General features: G+C 50.8%; 1 protein-coding gene across 4 annotated transcripts in view; it reads left to right on the top strand.

Moving 5' to 3' along the window:
- Positions 1-21,711, top strand: part of LOC147102299 (uncharacterized) — a 146,089-nt gene that overhangs the window by 11,007 nt on the left and 113,371 nt on the right. For all 4 annotated transcript variants that reach the window (XR_015073248.1, XM_085964702.1, XM_085964701.1 and 1 more), the window contains exons 3-4: positions 8,935-9,049; positions 13,062-13,174. Coding sequence is in view for 3 of the 4 variants with exons in the window: in XM_085964702.1 (XP_085820828.1) it covers positions 8,935-9,049; positions 13,062-13,174 (228 nt within the window). In the remaining variant the exon portion in view is untranslated. The remainder of the gene's footprint in view (positions 1-8,934; positions 9,050-13,061; positions 13,175-21,711) is intronic.

Here is a 21,711-nt window from a genome sequence, read left to right as displayed (position 1 = left end):
CCTCACACACTTACCTCTGCACACATGCGCCCATCACTCACCTGCACAACGGACATCTCGATCCCTCCAACCCCTTCAGACCGACGGTCCGCCTTGCTAACTTGGCGTGGTTCGGAGCCATCGGGAAGCCCACACTTCAGGGCTAAAAATAGGGATTAGGCAAAAAACTGCCTGTTAACTACCTGTTAACAGGCAGTTAATTGGCACTAATCCCATTCCCGCCTCGGGGAGGCGGGTCCCCGCACAGGTCGGATACCCACCTCCTGGGACATTGGCACGGAGGCGGGTTGGGGGCGGGATGGGTTCCTGCCCCCCGATTCTGCAATTTTCCCACCATTCCCGCCTCCAAATCCGCCTCCACGGGGCTTGGAAATTCGAGCCCTTCAACTTTGCAGAAATCACTTGACTGTTGAGTCGGAGGATCCAACAGCCAGTCTGTGATATCTGCAATGGAGATGTCGGGACTCCAGATCCACAGCAGCTGAAGGCTGTAGGCAGAAACAAAGGTAAGTGAACATTTTCTAAAATTTTACACTCACCTTACATACTTACCACTCCACACTTGCACCCATCACTCACCTCTACATCGCACTCTCAGACCCGTCCGACCCCCGCAGACCTTCTGCTCGTCTCCTACATCCTGGCTGGGTTCCGCGAGGTCGGGAAACCTGCACTTCAGAACGAAAAATGGGGCTAATCCTATTTTCTGCCTGTTAACTACCTGTTAACAGGCAGTTAATAGGCTTTAATCCCTTTCCCGCCTCGAGGAAACGGGACCCGGAGCAGGACGGCTTCCCGCCTCCTGGCAAGCGGGCACGGAGGCGGGTTGGGGGCGGGTTTGCCACCCGCCCCCAAATTCTGCAACTTTACCGGCAGTCCTGCCTCTATACCCGCCTCCTCAGGGCTGACAAAATCCAGCCCATAGAGTACAAAAGCAAGGAAGTTATGCTGTACTTTTATAAGTCTCAGCTGGTTTCATGGTTCATATCGTTGAGCTTTGTGTTTGTTAACTCAGGTATATGAGAAATTGGTCTTGCTCATGAGGTTGAGGGTCAGTTGAAGAATCCCGAACAAAGACAGATCATTTTCCAACTTCTGGGGTTTCCTTTTGTAAATACTTACTATTAATCACCCCAGGAATGTTTCAGTTTTATATTTCTACTACTTGAACTCCAGTGGGTTGTTCACAGGAAGTTTAAAAGTATGTTGTTTGATAAGGACAGGAATTTTATAATGTTTAGTGAATCTCTCACAGTTAATCAAAGGAGTTAAGTATCAGATATGTTGAGAGACTAGAGAAGCTGGGGTACTGCTCCATGGAGCAGAGGAGTTTAACTGGAGATTACAGAGGACACAGATTTAAGATAATTGGCAAAAGAACCAGAAGGGAGATGAGAATTTTTTACGCAGTGAGTTATTTTGAGCTGTAATGCAATGCCTGAAAGGGAATTGAATATTTACTTGAATAGGAAAAATGGGTTGATTCATGATCAGAGGAGTTGCGAATGGAGTGAACATTGGTATAAACAAACAACCCACTCTTGACTTTATTACAGAGGGAAGGCCATTAATGAAGCAGGTAAAGATGGTTAGGTCAAGGACACTTCCCTGAGAACTCCCACAATGATGTCCTGGGACTGCGATGACTGGGCTCAGGCTATTGCAACCATCTTCCTTTGTTGCCATGAAAATGCTTGCAATGCATTGTCTCTTGCCCTCACGTGCTGGGCTCCACCATGGTTTAGGATGGGGATGTTCATGGAGCTTCCTCCTCATGTTAGTTGCCTGGTTGTCCACCTCCATTCTTGATTGAAGTGGTGGGGCTGCAGAGCTTTGCTCTGATCCATTGGTTGTGGGATCGCTTAGCTCTTTTTGGTGGTTAAAGAAAGATAGAACTTGCATTTCATAGCACCTTTCCTGTCATTAGGGCAGAGCAGAGTGCTTCACAGCTAATGAAGTACTTTTGAAATGTTGTCATTTGTAATGTAGGCAAATGCAGCAGCCAATTTGCACACTGCAAACAGCAGTGATAAATGACCAGATAGTGGCCTAGAAATTCAGTTGGGCGCGCCAGCCGTTAGCGCCTTAGGGGGAGTAGATCTTGAGCGCTAGGCGCTTATCGCCCGGGCGCAGCGCGATCTGCGCCTCTCCCCAACTTCAGGACACATTTAGCGCCGGCGCAAAGTCTTAGCGCGCGCCCTGCTGCGCGCGCAGATCATGACGTCATTTAATAGTGCAACGCCCTTTGTGCGCCCCAAACCGGAACTTCACTCGCGCCGGCCCATTGTGCGCCGGGCGGCCCGAGCGACTGTGAAGTGGAACGGTACACAGGCCAGCCGGGCCGGGGGGAGCGCTAATTAAAGGGCACTTACCCAGCCATTTTGCAGCATTCACTCTTGTGCAACGGTTTTCTGGACAGAGACCAAGGAGGAGAGTTTACTGGTTTGGACCAACACTTGGACAGGTATTTTTGGCTCAGGCCAGAGCTTACCAATTATCTTTGCCTTCATTCAGAGCTCAGTGTTTGCCAGCATATAATGGGGACTGCATTGGGTGGCAACGCTGAATTTCAGCCTTATGCCAGAAGGGCTTACAGACGCCGTGAGAGAGTGGCAGCCCTGGCTAGACGCAGAGGGGGCAACAGGCGTCGCCAACTGAGGCCTTACCCACGCAGGGTATACCGCCCGCAGACCTCCTATCTGACCATGTCTGCCGCGATGTGTGTTAGGAGGCTGCGATTCCGAAGGGAGGTGGTTGCAGACATCTGCCGGCTGCTTCAGAGAGATCTGCAGCCACAGCTGATGCGCAGGACGTCTCTGTCGGTGGCAGTGAAGGTGACGGTAGCTCTCAACTTCTATGCCTCCGGCTCCTTCCAATCCGCTACTGGGGACATCGCTAACATCTCCCAGTTCGCCGTGCATTGCTGCATCCGCCAGGTGACCGAAGCCCTTTTCAGAAGGAGACATCAATTCATCTCCTTCCCCATGACCCTGGACAAGCAGCAGCAGCGTGCAGTGGGGTTTGCAAGAATAGCGGGCTTCCCCATGGTGCAGGGCGCCATTGACTGCACGCATGTGGCTTTGCGGGCACCTCTTGTGCATGCCGAGGAGTACCGCAACCGGAAGGGCTACCATTCCCTCAATGTACAGCTGGTGTGTGACCACAGGCAGCGCATCCTAGCTGTCAATGCCCGCTTTCCAGGCAGCAGCCACGATGCCTTTATCCTGCGACAGACAACTGTGGCTGACATGTTCCAGGCACAGCCTCCCCCAAGAGGATGGCTTATCGGGGACAAAGGCTATCCTTTGTGTACCTGGCTCATGACCCCGCTCCGCGCGCCCACGACCCTTGCTGAAGAGGCATACAACGAGAGCCATCAAGCGACGAGGAACCTCATAGAACAATCAATCGGCGTGCTCAAGCAACGGTTCCGCTGTCTCAACCGCTCCGGGGGAGCCCTCCAGTATTCGCAGGATCGAGTCTCCCAATTCGTCGTCGTTTGCTGCATGCTGCACAACCTGGCTATCCGCAGGACTCAGGCACTGCCACCTCACGTTGGACCACCACCTCAGGAGGAGGAGCAGGAGGAGCATGAGGACGACGAGGACGAGGAGTACCAGCCCAGGAGGGACGCACAAGGTCCAAGGGCCGCCCATCGTCGGCTTATTGAACGTCACTTCTAGGCCCCCTGTCAGGGAATGGCTTGTGCCAATGATAGAACATGATTGCAGCCGCTCCGCAAGCCCTCAGCCGGTTAAGGCAACAAACACTTCAAAGATCAAACATGGACAATGTGAATAAATAAAATGCTTTATTGTACAAACTCTGGGCCCTTCCCCCATGAAAACCAAAAACAGATGAAACCCCCAAAAAACACTCAAACACATTACTCGCTCCCACAACCTGGGGAGGATTAACAAAATAGGGCAACTAAAATGGCCGTCATTCTCGGCCTTCGTCCAAAACAAACATCACATCATCGGCCTTCAAAAAACAAACATCCAATTCTCGGCCTCAAGAAACAAACACAAATGGCCACACATTCGACTATTTGGCCCGCTAGGGCGATGCCTTGGCCATCTTTGGGTGGCCCCTGCCCGCCCTGCTGCTCCGCCTCAAAGTAAGGCCATTGGCTGCTGCAAGGCTGGGGGCAGGCTCCTGAGGGGCACATGTCGTGACGGCAGATGCCCTTGGGGGTCGGCCTAGTCGAGGTCTGGCTGTCGAGCGGCCGGCTGTTGATTGCTGCAGCTGTGGCTGGCCAGCATCAGTCGCTGCAGCAGCTCCTGGCAGCTCCACTGGGGGAGTGGCAGTGGCGGCTGGAGGAATGGCGGCAAGCTGGTGGATGGCAGGCGCTCGCTGGTCGCCTGAGACACTGGCACTCACCCGGGCCGGCACTGCAGCATGCGCACCAATCTGCCGAGGGACAGACCGATGTGCTGCTGCAGCGCGCCGGGTGCCCTGGCGATGCCTGGCTGACACAGCGAGTGTGGCAGCAGTGAGTGCCCGTGTTGACCTGTTCACTGACCGCAGCAGAGCAGCCAGTGACTGGACGGCACCACTAATCACCTGGCCAGTCGCTGACAGATCTGCCCGGTATTCCACCCGACTGGTGGCCTCTAAGGGCCCGAACTCGGCCACACTCCGAGAGAGGGAATCAATGGACTCAGGCAACCGTGCCACTGCCGCCATGAGCTCCGTGTGCCGGCGCTCCGAGTCCGCGGACAAGTCTTCGAGGCGTTCCATCTCCTCGGCGAAGAGCATCTCCTGACTGGAGGCCGGACTCTCCCTCTGGGGAGAAGGCCGCCGAGCTGGCCGACCCTTCCTGCGTTGCTGGAGGCCGCTGGGCCCAGCAATTGGACTCCCCTCTGACGCATCCCCCCTCTGGGGAGAAGGCCGCCGAGCTTCCACCCCCCTCCCGCCTTTCTGCAGCACGCAGGTCCCAGGAGCTCCCCTCCCCTTCGACACTTCCGCCACGCTGCCCTCCAGGGAAGACGTGTCCCCTACATTGGCCTGGGTGGCCGCGGCTGAGGGTTCCCCTGATGGGCCGCCTTCCTCTTGCTCCTCCTCCTGCTCCTCCTCGGAGGGTCTGTCACTGGCAAGTTGAGGGACCTCCTCTTGACCATCTGAAAGCAGGAAGGCACAAGAGTAGCTTTAGAGTGAGGAGAGGGCATCAGTGCGGGATGCATGAGTGGTGGCATTCAGCGCATTGGTCGGACAGTGGCAAAGGATGTAGATCTGATGCGCAAGTGGGACGAGAAAGGTGCAAAAGGTGATGTCCTCACCATTGCTGCCCAGAACAGGGTCGGCATCTCCACATGCAACGGGCCCAATCACCCGGCCACCCATGAGGCGCTCCACGCGATGTTGCAGGTCGGTGAGTGGCTGGATATGGGGTCGTCCTCCCCCGGTCGCAGTCCGGCTCTTGCGATTACTCGCCAGCTTGGCCTGCAAGAGAAAGGACGGCCTCTAAGTACAGTGTGTCGCCATGATCTGGTGTGCACTGCCTCCCATGGTGGAATAGCCTGGCCAGTGTGTCGCCATGATCTGGTGTGCACTGCCTCCCATGGTGGAATAGCCTGGCCAGTGTGTCGCCATGATCTGGTGTGCACTGCCTCCCATGGTGGAATAGCCTGGCCAGTGTGTCGCCATGATCTGGTGTGCAATGCCTCCCATGGTGGAATAGCTTGGCCAGTGTGTTCAGTGCAGAATGTGCAATTGATGCTCATGCCTGTGCCATAGCTGCTGGATGAAGGCTGGCCATTAGAGCTTTCAGGTCCCTTTGCCCATAATGTGAGGTGCACATGCAAGGATGAGGAGGTCATTGGAAAGGGTACTCACCCTGACAATGCGTGTGAGGTCATTTAACTTTTTGCGGCATTGGGCACCGGTCCTGGGGACGTCGCTGTTGGCTGACAGCTTGCTGGCGACATGCCTCCAGGCTCTCCTGTAGACGCGGACCGTTGCCTTCTTGCCATTGTCCGGGTACAAAACATGGCGCCTCTTCTCCACAGCAGCAAGCAGCACACTCAGATCACGCTCTGAGAAGCGCTGCGCACGTTCACGGGCCTTCTCCATGTCTTCAGGCGCTATTTGGGTCCAGCAGCAGTGTTCAGGCCTAGTTGGAGGGCTCCACTATCCAGGGCGTGGCAGCAGACACAGTCGACCCTTCCCCCTTAAGAGCTGGCCGGCGCCAGGGTGTCTGCTGTCAATCACGAGATGGCCGCACCTGCGCTGCGCCCGGCCTCGGCGCTATCGATCACCACCTCCGGCTTAGCGCCCAAAGAGAGGCGTCCAGCAGCAGTTTTAGCGCTCGCCCGAACTAGTAGGGCGAAGCTAATGAATATCGGAGAAGTGACCTAGATTTGGCGGCGGCCGCAAACTTTAGCGGACGCCCCACTTTAGCGCCCCAAAAGTGGCGTCAATGAATTTCTAGGCCAGTATGTTTTAGTGATGTTGGTTGAGGGATAAACGTTGCCCAGGACACTGGAAGAACTCCCCTGTTCTTGTTCAAATAGTACCATGAGAGGGCAGATTATGTGTCAGCCTAGATTATGTGTTCAAGTCTCTGGAGTGCAGCTTGAACACATGAGCTTCTTGAATCAGCGGCGAGAGTGCTACCACTGACCCAAGGCAGACACTTATAAACATATAGGTAGCCCCGTGTAGTAGCTTCACTAGGATGATACGTTATTCTAAGGCATGCCTGGTGCTGCTCCTGGCAGGTTGGCACCCCCTTCTACACTCCCCATTAAACCAAGTCTCCTGGCTTGATGGTGACAGAAGACCGAAGGAAGTGCTGGGCCATGAGGCTACAGATTGTGGTGGTATATAATTCTGCTGTTGTTGATGGCCCACAGCACCTCAAGGATGTCCAGTTTTGGGCTGCTACATCTGTCCTTAGTCTGTCCCACTTAGCACAGTGGTAGTGCCACACCACACGATGGAGAGTGTCGTCACTGTGGAGAAGAGACTTTGGCCTAGAAATTGGGTTTTGGCGCAGCGACGGCTTTAGCGCCGGAAGTTAGTGCCGGAGCTAAGTCGCGCTGGGCGGGCCAAAAATTCACTAGTTCTGCGCCCAAACGGCTGCCGGCGCTGCTGAAAGCTGTTTGCGCCTGAAAACTGGCGCTACGCGCTGAATTGCGGCGCTATTCCGGCGCTGCGGCGCCCGCTGCGGTGCGGCAGGTTCGGGAAGTGCAGGCCTCCTCCTTCCCTTAAGGAGGAGCTGCCTGCACCCGGCCGCGGCCCGCGAAAATCATTGTAAAAATGAGCCCGGCACCTCGGACAAGTGCCGGGCTTGCATCTGTCCCGGTGGGGGGGGAGAAGTCCGGGGAGGGAGCTGCGGCCAGGCGGCCGGCGGGAAAGCGGCCGGCCGCCGCGGGGCCTTTAATGCGCCGGCGCAAAGTCCAGTAAGGCACCTCTGCCAGAACGTTGCTTGCGGCTGCCACGGGCGAGGCGGCCGCAAGTCAATTTCGGAGTTCGGGCGGGTTACCATGGCAACCGGGACGCTGCGCACACCGATGACGTCATCGGTGCCGGCGCAGCGCTAACGGCCTAACGCCGATTTAGGGACCCACTCAATTTCCAAACTGGCCATAACTCCGGCGCTAGGCCCTCTAGCGCCTCAAAAGCGGCGCTAAGCCTACCGAATTTCTAGGCCTTTGTCTTCACAAGGACTGTGCAGTGGCCGTTAACACAAATGCTATTAAGGACAGACATGTCTGTGACAAGTATACTGTTGAGGACGGGGTCAAATAGGTTACTTCCTCGTGTTGGTTCCTTCACCAATTGACAGAGACCCAGTTTGACAGCTGTGTCCTTCAGGATTTGGCCAGCATGGTAAGATGACAAGGTTGCAGGCTCTATTCCCAGTCTTTGCTGAGTTAGCTGATAGTGGTTAGGATGCTATAATTGGATTTGGCATCCCTTAACTAGAGGGAGAAAATCAGCCAGGCTTTCTGCTTGACACCTGCTGGAAAACACGTGCATCTGGATATTAGGCAGGACAGGACCAAACTTGGCTGTGATGTCCTCCATGGTAAAATCGCTTATCAACACTCACCATCCAAACTCAGACTGGAAGAAACCACTTGGGGAAGGTACCAGAGCGGGTGCCAATGTCAATAGTACTGTACCACAGCAAGATTCAGTGCTAATAGGAGAGTTTCATTCCAAAATACCAGCCCCTGATGTGCACTCTATTGATGCCACACTGGAAAGCAGTAAAATTGTAAGTTTATTTATACCTTAATTATGTTTTGTCAATTTCCAGAACGTGCTTAATAATAGACTGTGGATTGACTCGTTTGGTCATGTCATGAAGTGGCCTGAAATTGCCGGAAAAGAACATAATTTTTATTTTACAATTAATATACAGTATTAACATTTAAAAAATGAATGAATACATATACGAAGACCCAATAATATTTCGAAAAGGAAAAAAAGTTGAAGTGGTGGGCTTGGTAGGAGAATAATCCAATGTTTCACACTAATTAAGTGTAGTATAAAGAAGAATTAACAAAGGATGCTTCAGTGATCACTTCATCATAACTGCTGCTGTTATCATAGTGTAAACCTTGGATGCCTTAAAATTATGTTTTTTGAATATTAATTCACAAATGCTTTATGAAATTCCTTTGTTGTTATTTTAATGGAGCACTAATGTAAGTGGGTTCATGACGCCGTTAAAATAGCAAAGGAATTTCATATGAATGCGTTAAGTGGTCAAAAGCTAATACGTATTCAGAGGACCACATTTTAATTTCAAGAGTCTTCTTGAAGCCAGTTCCCTTCCTCTAGTGTCAGTTGCACTCACTGTTTTAACTAAAAGCTCCAAAATAAAATGTTAAATGTTAACGTTATTCAGAATTCTTTATAACTTCTGGACTGTGAAGAAGTAATTTTTCTACTCTCTGTCTCTGTCTTCCTCTGAAACAGCACCCACCCAACATGACTGCGAGCCGCCATGAGCTTCTGGTACAGGATACACGAGTCTGGCTCCAAGGTGTGGTGATGAAGGCAGCTGAACAGTGTGGCTGCCAGAGAAGGCCAGGTGAGATTGTGGACTCAAACCTCCTACAATAGTCCTTTAACTAGTATTACTGTAGTTAATTCTGTCATTAGAATTACCATAGTCTCTGCCAACCCTGCTGTAGCCATACACATGAGATAAGGAGGAATTTCTTCACCCAGAGAGTGGTGAACCTGTGGAATTCTCTACTGCATAAGGCAGTTGAGGCCAATTCATTAAATATATTCAAGAAGAAGTTAGATATATTACTTAAGGCTAAAGGGATCAAGGGATATGGGGAGAAAGCAGGGAGAGGGTACTGAGTTTGGATGATCAGCAATGATCTCATTAAATGGTGGAACAGGCTCAAGGGGCCGAATGGCTTACTCCTGCTCCTATCTTCTATGTTTCTGCATCACTGTGCATGAAGCAGTAAGGATGTAGGGCCCTCTAACTAAAAGCTTATAAGCTCTCCGTTATTGTAGAGACGCTAAACCGTTTGCCCTCTCAGGTGGGCGTAAAAGATCCCTTGGCACTAATCGAAGAAGAGTGGAGGGGAGTTCTCCCCATTGTCCTGGCCAATATTTATCCCTCAACCAACATCACTAAAACAGATTATCTGGCCATTAACACATTGCTGTTTGTGGGACCTTGCTGTGCGCTAATTGGCTGCCACATTTCCTACATTACAACAGTAACTACACTTCATAAGAACATAAAAAATAGGAGCAGGAGTTGGCCATTCGGCCTTTCGAGCCTGCTCCGCCATTCAATAAGATCATGGCTGATCTTCTGCCTCAACTCCATCTTCCTGCACTATCCCCATATCCCTTGATTCCCTTAGTATCCAAAAGTCTATTGATCTCTGTCTTGAATCTACTCAACGACTGAGTATCCACAAAATTCAAAAGTACTTAATTGGCTGTAAAGCGCTTTGGGGCGTCCTGAGGTTGTGAAAGGCACGATATAAATGCAAGTCTTTCTTTCATTCAATGTCTCAACGGATGTGTTTTCTATCACAGATATGCAGTCCTATGGAGGCATTGGGGTAGATTTTGCCGAACCTGTCGGGAAGAAGGCGGGACTTCCCCTTTTGGGTTTTTGACCCGCCTACTTTGACGTCCGGCCAATCTGCGCGATTTTCCCTTGATTGACCTTATTGAGCCCGCCCAGCGAGCTCAGCAGGCCAATTAAGGGCCACCCGGCAACAGGTGACGTCACAGACTGAAATTTCATCTGTCAAGACTTTTTGACAGATGAAATATCAGTGTTTTACAGCTGTTTGAAGCTGTCAAACACTGACAGTCTGAGATCTGACATGAGTCATTCTGCACAGACTCAGAACTCTTACCGGCACTCAAAGCTGAAGGCTGTCACTTTTGACAGATCGCAGCCGTTCAGCTTTCAGTTCCGGCTGAGTGATGGGCTCCCGACGGCTACAGGAAGAAAGGCTGTAAAGGTAAGTACAGGTAAGTAAAAGTTCTTTACACACTTTAGACACACCAAACACACTTACCTTTACACTCATGCACCCATCACTCACCTGAGCGCCAACATCGCGACCCCTCCAACTCCTTCAACCCGACGGCCCGCCTGCTCTAACCTGGCGTGGTTTGGAGCCGTCGGGAAACCCACACGAAACCCCTCAAAATAGGGATTAGGCTAAAAACTGCCTGTTAACTACCTGTTAACAGGCAGTTAATTGGCACTAATCCCTTCCCGCCTGGTTTCGGCGGGTCCCAGTGCGGGGCGGGTACCCGCCGCCCCTGAAACTTACGTGGGGCGGGGTTTTGGGTGGGATGGTGTCGGGACCCCCAAATTCGGCATTTTCAGCCCCCGCCCGCCTGAAACCCCGCCCGACGGCTGGGGGGAAATCGGGGCCATTGAGTGGATGCGAGGGATTTTCCCACAGGAAATGAGGAAAATTATAAGCGACTGCCCTGGATCTTTCTCATGGTTCCCCTAGCAGCCACTTGTAGAGTGTCACTGACAGGGCAACTGCTTCTCTTTTCATTCTCTACGTCTGCAGCCTCAGTCTTGCACTTGTTTAACTGCAGCAGTCTTGGCACTCTCGTCTCCGAGTCAAAAAGTAGTAAGTTGAAGCCCCACTCCAACCAATCTTGGTTGATTATGTTCAGTACTGAGGGAGTGCTGCACTGGCGAAGGTGCCGTCTTTTGGATGAGACATTAAATCTAGGTCCTATCTGCTCTCTCAGGTGAACGTAAAAGATCCCATGGCACTATTCTAAAATGAGCAGATGAGTTTTCCCTGGTGTCCTGGCCAATATTTATCCCTCAACCAGCATCACTAAAACAATTTAATTGGCCATTTATCTCATTGCTGTTTGTGGGACCTTGCTGTGCCGAGGAAAATAAAAAGAAACAGTTTGTAACAGGACTGCTTGCCTCAAGTCTCATGTAATCTTTAAAAATTATAAAATTATTCCATCAAATTTTCAACACTATTATTCATATTGCTGCTAACCTTTTGACTTCATCAAAAAAAAAGACATTCACTTCAGTGAACCGCTATAGAGATTCGGTGATGTACATGTAAAATAAAGATTAGATAATCAGCTGTGATTAATTTTATTGTGGTTGTAATTAACATTCATTCCAGTGCTGGATCTGAGAGAAAACGTTGATTAAGACACTGGGCTGGGATGTTCACTGCAACCATTGGTAGAGAGATTGTGTTAAAATTCATTCTTCAATTGTCGCCATTATCAACTCCTGCACACTACTGGTTTTATGAATGCTGACTTTTATTACCCATTAATGCCAGTTCCTTCAGCCGCGTGCATCCCATAATTTCACTAATCTATGTACTAATTTATAAGAAACATACAACATAAATTTAGATCCAAAACTGTAATTTTAGATCCGAGGCTATAGTTGCCAAGCACACTTGGATCTTCTGTGTCTTTTGTTGCAGCGATTTGCTTTTAGCTAAATCTTTTTTTAACCTCTCTCTTCGATCATAAAAGAATCCTGGTGCAAGTTAACACATCTTTGCAAAAGGAAAGTTGATTTTATGTCAGATGTAGGGATTGAACCACATTGTTTCAAATCAGATACCAGGGAACAAGTTGATTGACACCCCATCCACCACCTTAAACATTCATTCCCTCCACCACCGGCGCAGTGTGTACCATCTACAAGATGCACTGCAGCAACTCGCCAAGGCTTCTTCAACAGCACCTCCCAAACCCACGACCTCTTCCACCTAGAAGGACAAGGGCAGCAGGCGCATGGGAACACCACCACCTCCAAGTTCCCCTCCAAGTCACACACCATCCTGACTTGGAAATATATCACCGTTCCTTCATCATCGCTGGGTCAAAATCCTGGAACTCCCTCCCTAACTGTGGGAGTACCTTCACTACACGGACTGCAGCGGTTCAAGAAGGCGGCTCACCACCACCTTCTCAAGGGCAATTAAGAATGGGCAATAAATGCTGGCCTTGTCAGCGACACCCCCACATTCCGTGAACGAATTTTAAAAAAAGTTAAAAATTAGGAAGGCAAGGTCAAGAAAGTCAAATAAAAGTTTTTTTCTCCCCACATACGTATATGGTAATAAAATTCTGGAACAAATTACCAGGAAAGGCCTTTGAATTGGACAGCATCAATAGATTCAGGGGCAGTTGGATGTATATTTGGAGAGAGAAGGGATTGTGGGCAGGTGGGTTTGGATCTATCAAAGAGGCATAGGTTTGTATGGCCTGATGGCTTTTTGCTGCTCCTAAAAATTCTTCAGTATTGTTTGGCTGCTTATCATTTTCACTGTGATAATTAGGAACATGTGTATAAAGTGCAGACTTAAAATCTGAGGTTATAAATCTTCATTTTTACTGACCAAATTACCACAGGTGCTAATTAAAGAGGTTTTTCTAGTTTCTTTGAAGCTTTGCAGTGCTGTGAGCAATTTGTTCTGCAGTCCTGATTTTGTGAGTTGCAGTTCACCATTCACACTCACTTTTCCATTTATTTTTAGTATCTATAGATAGATTTGGAAATCAAATCAGTTCACTATTTTGTCCATAACCCACAGGTGGTGATTATTCTGGCCTGTCGTCCGAGATGATCAACTTCATTGACGACACCAACAATCTGGTTTTCATGGAGATGGAACGGCTGCTGGCAAGACATGAGGCAAAGCAAAACGTAATGTGAATTTCACTTAACAACACTTTCAAAATATAGGCATGATATAAAGTGCAAATCTACACCTGCCCTGGTGTACTAACACACTGTGTGGAGGTGTAGGAGTCTGTGATTCTTAATGCAGTGAAATTGTAAAATATGTTCTTCTTGAATGCATTTATGATGTGCTTTTTATATAGTGTCCAGAGCAATTCTTTCACCACAGTGAGTTCTCAATCGGGCATGGGTGTCAAGTGGAGGGAGGGACTATCAGGTGACAGTGATCATTAGCAGTGACTAGTCACACAGTGGGCCTGACAGTCCTAGGGAATAGATCGCCTCTTTACCATCTTATATAGGATGGGAATGGAGCACAATGTAGTTGGGGAGACTTAAGAGGAGAGGAAAATAACAAAGTGAAAATGAGATTAAAATGAAAAAGAAGCTTTAATGAAGAAGAATTTATATTTTGTTAAGTTTAAGAAAACCTTTGCAGTAATTTGTTTTGTGTGTTACAGGATAGCTAATTGTACAATATAGTCCCAGTATTAGCCCAAGAAGGTGTTCTTTTTCCTGCCGACTGCCGATGCTATTCCTCCCCATAATGTGTCGTGAGATAATACCTGACGTCACTTCAGTTCAAATCATATGATTCAATCACATAATTAACACTTGTAGAGTAACACAGACTGTGTGGGCAGGATTTTCATTGGGCCGTGGAGTCGGGATTGGAGGCGTGCGGGGGGTTAAAATCCCGAAATCAGGGGTCCCGACCCCATCCCGCACCCAAACCCGCCTCCATGCCAGTTTCAAAGGAGGCGGGTACCCGCTCCGCACTGGGACCCACCTACCCGAGGCGGGAAGGGATTAGTGCCAATTAACTGCCTGTTAACAGGTAGTTAACAGGCAGCTTTTAGCCTAATCCCTATTTTTAAGTTTGAAGTGTGGGATTCCTGACGGCTTCAAACCACACCAAGTTAGAGGAGGCGGGCCGTTGGGTTGAAGGACTTGGAGGGGTCGAGATGTCGGTGTTCAGGTGAGTGATGTGTGCATGAGTGCAAAGGTAAGTGTGTTTGGTGTGTCTAAAGTGATTAAATAAGTTTTACATACCATTTCTTACCTTTTCAGCCTTCCTTCCTTTAGGTCTCGGGCACAGAAAGCAGAATGGCTGCAAACTGTCAAAAGTGACAGCCTGCAGCTTTCTGTGCAGGAGAGATTTCTAACTGAGTCTGTGGAGAAGGACTCATGTTAGAAGTAAGACTGTCAGTGTTTGACAGCTTCAAACAGCTGTGAAACGCTGATATTTCATCTGTCAAAACCTCTTGACAGATGAAATTTCAGTCTGTGACGTCACCTGTTGCCGGGTGGCCCTTAATTGGCCTGCTGAGCCCGCTGGGCGGGCTCAACAAGGTCAATCAAGTTAAAATCGCGTGGATTGGCTGCATCTCGATGGAGGTGGGACTACAACCTCGAAAGTTGTAGTCCCGACTCCTGAATGAAAATCCTGCCCTGTGTGTTTCAAGGATATACCACCTCTCCGATTGAGAGATCATTCATGAACTGTTGAAGCACGCTCTCTCAATGGAGACAATGAAGGAAGACAAAGGCCAGAATTTTGCCTACCTGGGCGGGCCTGGTGCGGGTGGTGCCCGTGGCAGGTCCCAACCCTGCTGCTGGTTCCATCCCGCTGCTGAAAATGAACTTACCTTAATGGGGCCATTAAGCCCACCCAGCGATTTACCCAGCCCAATTAGATGGAACGGGTCTGGTGATGTCATTCATGAGGCATTTTCAGCCGGGATCCTTAAAGGGACCCTGGCCACATTACATTTGACATTTAATCTAACAAAGTGGGTGTTGAATCTTTACTCTACAATAATATCATAAAAGTTATATATGAGTGACAAAGAAATATTTAAATAATATTATCATTAAGTAATATGACGCCATCTACAAATACGCTCAAGAACATAATTTAAAAAGTACATTAATTGGGAAGTTATTGGTGCTTTAGTCACAAATCTATAGACTTTTGTATTAGTAACTGCTACAAATAAAAGATGTGTGTGTATAGGTAATATATAAAATTAAGCAGATTTTAACTGTAATTGTAAAGGGTGGATTTACAATCTTATACAAGTTCAGTGGAAGAGCTGTGGAAACCCTGACAAACAGTGTAAGTGGTGTTTATGTGTTTCTGGAATTTCTGCAGCTCTTCCATTGCAGTTAACAATGGACAAGTGAGAGAACCTCCGCAGAAAGTCACCCCCAGAGTCTCAGACTGAAAAATTACATTAGTTATATTCAGGGACTGAAAGCAAATTGAACCAGTGGAATGAGTGATGAGAATGAAATTGTTACGGTTGATGACTTGATTTAATGTGTAACTGGACAATCACAGTATACTGTGAGAAAAACCTGACCAGAAACAACACAAACATTTTTTAAAATGGTATATGACATTTTTTATAGTGCAGATCAATTCACTGCAATTACTGTTCAGTTGGAAGGCAACAGCCAGGAATGGCCAGTGAAAAATGCATTTCCCTCACCATCCAGGGTAGGATGGGACCCTTCAGCACTCACATCCCTTCAGGAATTTCTGAATTAACATTTACCAGTAGCTTTTCAAGTAGAACAGAATCTCCATCAATCTCTTAGCTGATGTAATCAACATGTTTTTGTTTTGGTTTGTTTTTCATGCTGTCAAGTAATCAGCTGGAGCAATGGCCACGGAACTCACGCCTCAGGATGACAGATGTGGTTCCCGAGCTGCGTGAATCCCGTGGCCATGCAGGGTGATGCGCTATCAATTACTCATAAAAGACTGAGAGTTAGAAGAGTAACTAAAGGCTTTTATTAACAACAGAATGGAGGTCTGCCTCGAGTGGTCGACCGGTCCAGGATACAAGGGCTGGGGAGCAGTCACCTTTATACTAGGACCTGTGGGAGGAGTCAGCCGAGGCATGTCCAGGCATGTACACAGTGGAATACAAACAGGACAAACAGGAATACAAACAGTGGTTTACCACATTCACCCCTTGTTTAAAATTGAGTCCGGTGGGGTGAAGTGTATTAAAAGTTAGTGTATTGGAGTCTCTCCGGAGGTCTTGTCTGCCGCTGTGATCGGCGTGGCGACGGCAGGGGTAGTGAAGCTTCCGGCGTCGAGTCCAGCGTAGGCTGTGGCACAGGCGTGTCGTCCTCGTAGATGTCGAGCGGGTCGCGGGGCCCAGGCCTGCCGTCTGCTGGGGCTGGATATCAGATCGTGGGGGGGGGTGGTAGTGGGTAGTGGGTTACTGTGGTCCCCGAGGGTGCAAGGTCTCTTATGGAGACTGTGTCCTCCCGCCCGTCCGGGTATGCGATGTAAGCATACTGGGGGTTGGCGTGGAGGAGGTCGACCCTCTCGACCAGGGGGTCCGTTTTATGGGTCCTCACGTGTCTTCTCAGTAGGACCGGCCCTGGGGACGTCAGCCATGGCGGTAGCGATGTCCCTGATGTGGACTTCCTTGGGAAGACAAACATTTTCTCATGAGGGGTGGCGTTAGTGGCAGTGCAGAGCAGTGACCGAATAGAGTGGAGCGCATCGGGGAGCACATCCTGCCAGCGGGAGGTTGGAAGGCCCCTAGACTTTAAGGCTAGCAGGACGGCCTTCCAAACTGTCGCATTTTCTCTTTCCACCTGTCCGTTCCCCCGGGGGTTGTAACTGGTGGTCCTGCTTGTGGCAATACCCCTAGTTAGCAGGTACTGACGGAGTTCGTCGCTCATAAACGATGAGCCCCGGTCGCTATGGATATAGCTGGGGAAGCCGAACAGGGTGAAGAGGTTGTTCAGACATTTAATGACCGTGGCACTGGTCATGTCCGGGCAGGGGAAGGCGAACGGGAAACGGGAGTACTCATCAATAATATTGAGGAAGTACACATTGCGGTCGGAGGAGGGGAGAGGCCCTTTAAAATCAACGCTCAGGCGCTCGAAGGGGCGAGTGGCTTTTATCAGGTGGGCCCTGTCTGGTCTATAAAAGTGTGGTTTGCACTCAGCGCAGACTTGGCAGTTCCTGGTCATGGTCCTGACCTCCTCAATAGAGTAAGGCAGGTTGCGGGCCTTGATGAGGTGGAAGAACCTGGTGACCCCCGGGTGGCAGAGGTCATTGTGGAGGACCCGTAGTCTATCGATCTGCGCGCTGGCGCAGGTGCCACGCGATAGCGCATCCGGGGGTTCATTTAGCTTCCCGGGCCGGTACAAGATCTCGTAGTTGTAGGTGGAAAGTTTGATTCTCCACCTCAAGATCTTGTCATTTTTGATTTTGCCCCTCTGCTTGTTGTTAAACATAAAAGCAACTGAACGCTGGTCAGTGAGCAGGGTAAATCGTTTTCCGGCCAGGTAGTGCCTCCAATGACGCACAGCCTCCACAATCGCCTGGGCCTCCTTCTCAACAGCGGAGTGTCTGGTCTCCGGGCCTTGGAGGGTTCGTGAAAAGAAGGCCACGGGTCTCCCCGCCTGATTGAGGGTAGCGGCCAGGGCAAAGTCGGACGCGTCGCTTTCCACCTGGAAGGGGATGGATTCGTCCACTGCGTGCATGGTGGCTTTGGCAATGTCCTCCTTGATACGGTGGAAGGCTAAGCGGGCCTCTGCCGTCAAGGGAAAAGAGGTGGACTTGATCAGCGGGCGGGCCTTGTCCGCATAGTAGGGGACCCACTGGGCGTAATAGGAGAAAAACCCTAGGCACCTCTTCAGGGCCTTGAGGCAGTGGGGCAGTGGAAGTTCCATAAGGGGACGCATCCGGTCGGGGTCGGGGCCGATGACTCCGTGTTCCACAACACAGCCAAGGATGGCGAGGCGGTTTGTGCGGAATATGCACTTCTCCTTGTTATATGTCAGGTTTAGGAGTTGGGCGGTGCGGAGGAATTTTTCGAGGTTTGCGTCATGGTCCTGCAAGTCACGGCCGCAGATGGTCACATTGTCCAGATATGGGAAAGTGGCCTGCAACGCATTTTGATCTACCATCCGGTCCATCTCCCTTTGGAAGATGGAGACCCCGTTGGTGACGCCAAAGGGAACCCTAAGGAAGTGATAGAGGCGGCCGTTTGCCTCAAAGGCAGTGTACTGGCGGTCCTCAGGGCGGATGGGGAGCTGGTGGTACGCTGATTTCAGGTCAATGGTCGAGAAGACGCGGTACTGCGCGATCTGGTTGACCATATCAGCTATACGGGGGAGTGGGTAGGCGTCCAGCAGGGTGTAGCGATTTATTGTCTGGCTGTAGTCGATGACCAGGCGCTGCTTCTCGCTGGTCTTAACGACCACAACCTGGGCTCGCCAGGGGCTGGTGCTGCCCTCAATAATCCCTTCTTTCAGGAGCCGCTCCACTTCGGTTTTAATGAAAACCCTGTCCCCGGCACTGTATCGCCTGCTCTTTGTGGCGATGGGCTTACAGTCGGGGGTGAGGTTAGCAAACAGTGGTGGGGGGGTGACTCTGAGTGTGGAGAGGTTGCACCTGGTGCGCGGTGGGCAATTTGGAAGCTGCTGGCTGCGGACTGTGAGTGGGGGTAGGGGTCCACCGTACGCCATCGTAACACTTTTAAGGTGGCACTGAAAATCTAACCCCAGCAGGACGGCAGCGCAGAGGTCAGGCAGGACCAGAAGTTTAAAATGATCGTACACGGTCCCGTCTACTACGAGTGTCACCACGCAGTAGCCGCCGATGTCCGCCGACTGGGACTCGGAGGCCATAGAAATCCGCTGTTGCGCAGGCAGGACTGGGAGAGAGCAACGCCGCACCGTGTCGGGGTGGATGAAGCTCTCCGTGCTCCCAGAGTCAAAAAGGCAGATTGTATCGTGACCATTTACCTTAATGTCCATTGTGGAACTGGCCAGTTGGTGCGGTCTCGCTTGGTCCAGTGTAACGGATGCCAGCGTAGGGGTCGGTGTGTCGCTGCGGGTATCAGATGAGGCGGTGTCGGGGGCCTGCTGCGTCCCGGCTGTCGTCCAAGATGGCGGCGTCCATGATCCCCATGTGGCTGGAGGCGTCCAAAATGGCTGCTGTACCGGTGATTCGCACACGGCCGGGGAGGTCCAAAATGGCGGCCCGCATGGCCCACACGCTGGGGTTCAGGGTGGCTTTGGCCCTGCAGACGCTAGCGTAGTGTCCCTTCTTCCCGCAGCCCGAGCAGATCGCGTTTTTCGCCAGGCAGCGCGCTCTGGGGTGTTTTGCCTGGCCACAGAAGTAGCATTTCTGGCCTTGGGGCACTGCTGTCTGGCCTTGGGACACTGCTGCGGTAGTTGGGCCGTTGTTGGGGTGTGGCTGGGGTGGCACGGCGCTATGAGGCGGTCCTACCGTGTCCCAGGCTGTCATTCCCCGCGGCGTCCACGGTGCAGAGGAGTAGGCATCCATGCCCTGGTAGGCTGCATCCAACGATAGTGCGAGTTCAGAGGCCTTGTTGAGGTCGAGGTTACTCTGCTCCAACAGTCGCTGTCGTGTGTAATTGGATCTGTGGCCCGCTACAAAAGCGTCCCGGATAAGTTCCTCTGTGTACACGGCGGCCTTTACATCCTTACAACCACAGGCCCGGCCAAGCACAGACAGTGCCTGAAGGTATTCCACGGTCGATTCCCCAGGTTGTTGTTTACGACTCCCCAGGAGGTGCCTGGCGTACACTTCGTTCACTGGGCGCGTGTACTGGTCCTTGAGGAGCTTGATAGCATCCGCGTACGAGGTCGCGTCTTGGATGACCGAGTACACTCGGTGGTTCACTTTGGAGGTCAGGACATCCAGTTTGTCCTCGTCCGATTTGATTGCTTCGGAGGCGGTCAGGAATTTTTCGAAACACTTAAGCCAGTGAGTAAACTTGGTGGATGAGTCCGCCTCCCGATGATCTAAGTCCAGGCATGCTGGTGTGAGGATCTTCTCCATTATAAAAATGTTGTTAATAAAATTGATGCACTATCAATTACTCATAAAAGACTGAGGGCTAGATTTTCAGTATAGACAGTTTTGGGGTGCTAACCTTAGCGCCCGCCCGAAGTTAGCGCCCGCCCCAAAGTAGCGCCCCGTTGCCGGAAATTCAGTGGCTTCGCCCTAAGAGGTTGGTGGAGCGCTAAAAGAGGCGTACCACTACTATCTTTAGGCGCTAAGCCGGCGGTGCAGAGCGCAGCGCCCGAGCTCGGGCGCAGCGCATGGCAGACACTCTGGTGCCAGTGAGCTCTTAAAGGGGAAGGGTGGAGGAGGAGGAGGAGGAGGAGGAGGAGATAAATACACCGTTCACAACAACACACTGGATCCTTCCACACAACACATGCAGACTGCCGTTTATAGTGCAGGAGGAGTGCCCTTTAATTTGCGCTCCCCAGGGTGTGTTGCGTTCCATTTTACAAACGCTCTGGACGCCAGCCGTACAATGGGGCGGCCCGACTGAAGTTTGGATTCGGGGCGGCCAAAGGGCGTTGCACGAGGATGTGACGTCATTTTCTGCGCGCGCATCCGGGCGGCCGCTAAACTTTGCGCCGGCGCTAATGGGCAACTTAATTTGGGGCGGGGCGCAAACTGCGCTGCGCCCGGGCGCTACACGAATAGCGCCCGAAAATCACTTCTCTTAAGGCGCTAACTGCTGGCGCAAGCAACTGAAAATCTAGCCCTGAGAGTTAGAAGAGTAACTAAAGGCTTTTATTAACAACAGAATGGAGGTCTGCCTCGAGTGGTCGACCGGTCCAGGATACAAGGGCTGGGGAGCAGTCACCTTTATACTAGGACCTGTGGGAGGAGTCAGCCGAGGCATGTCCAGGCATGTACACAGTGGAATACAAACAGGACAAACAGGAATACAAACAGTGGTTTACCACACAGGGAAATTTAAAAAGTAAGTGAGAAAAGGCTCTTAAGTGCCTGTAAACTATCTGATAATTATCTCAATTGGGTCCCCCGCCGCTGCCAGTCGGGTCAGCTCCGCGATGACAGACGCGCCTGGGGGAAAGGCGCAGCGAGATGACAGCGGGTTCCTGACCTGCTGTCAAAAATAACAACTTTCCTACCCGACCCGCCACTGATCTCGTCCGCTACCAACCCGGAAAACTCAGCCTAAACAGAGAGAAGCACCAGTGAAGGAGAAGAGCGAATTCAAAAAATATAAATGAAGGGGAATGTGACAGAGAAACATAAGTGAAAGAAAAGAGAGAAGGACATATTCTGTAGACTTACCAATGCCACTATTCTTAGGTAGAGGAGTATGAGGGTTTCAGTGTTTTTTTGACACCAGCAAATATCAGAAGCTTCCCCACTGCCAACACGTAATTGGAAAACGACTCCTACTGTGTACTTGTAATATAGGGATGCAATTCCCCTGTGACATGTAGGAAAATAAAACCCGATATCATTCTGTTCGAGTCAGATGGATGAATATCTCGGTGTGCAAACGCACCACCCTGCGTGGTGCTGAACCATGGCGCCCCATGCTAGATCCGAGAGGGGGAAAAAGAACCTGCCAGGGTTCCCACACTTGATCCAGTGAACTATGCATGTGGGTGGAGGTCAGATTAGGACAGGAGCAGGCTCAGGTGTGATGCCTCCA

This window comes from Somniosus microcephalus, chromosome 22, assembly GCF_052327205.1.
Source record: "Somniosus microcephalus isolate GS21.2 chromosome 22, FLI_Smic_1.0, whole genome shotgun sequence".
Classification (NCBI taxonomy): domain Eukaryota; kingdom Metazoa; phylum Chordata; class Chondrichthyes; order Squaliformes; family Somniosidae; genus Somniosus; species Somniosus microcephalus.
Note: the sequence above shows the minus strand (reverse complement) of the source record. Positions and strands in the feature narration are given on the sequence as shown.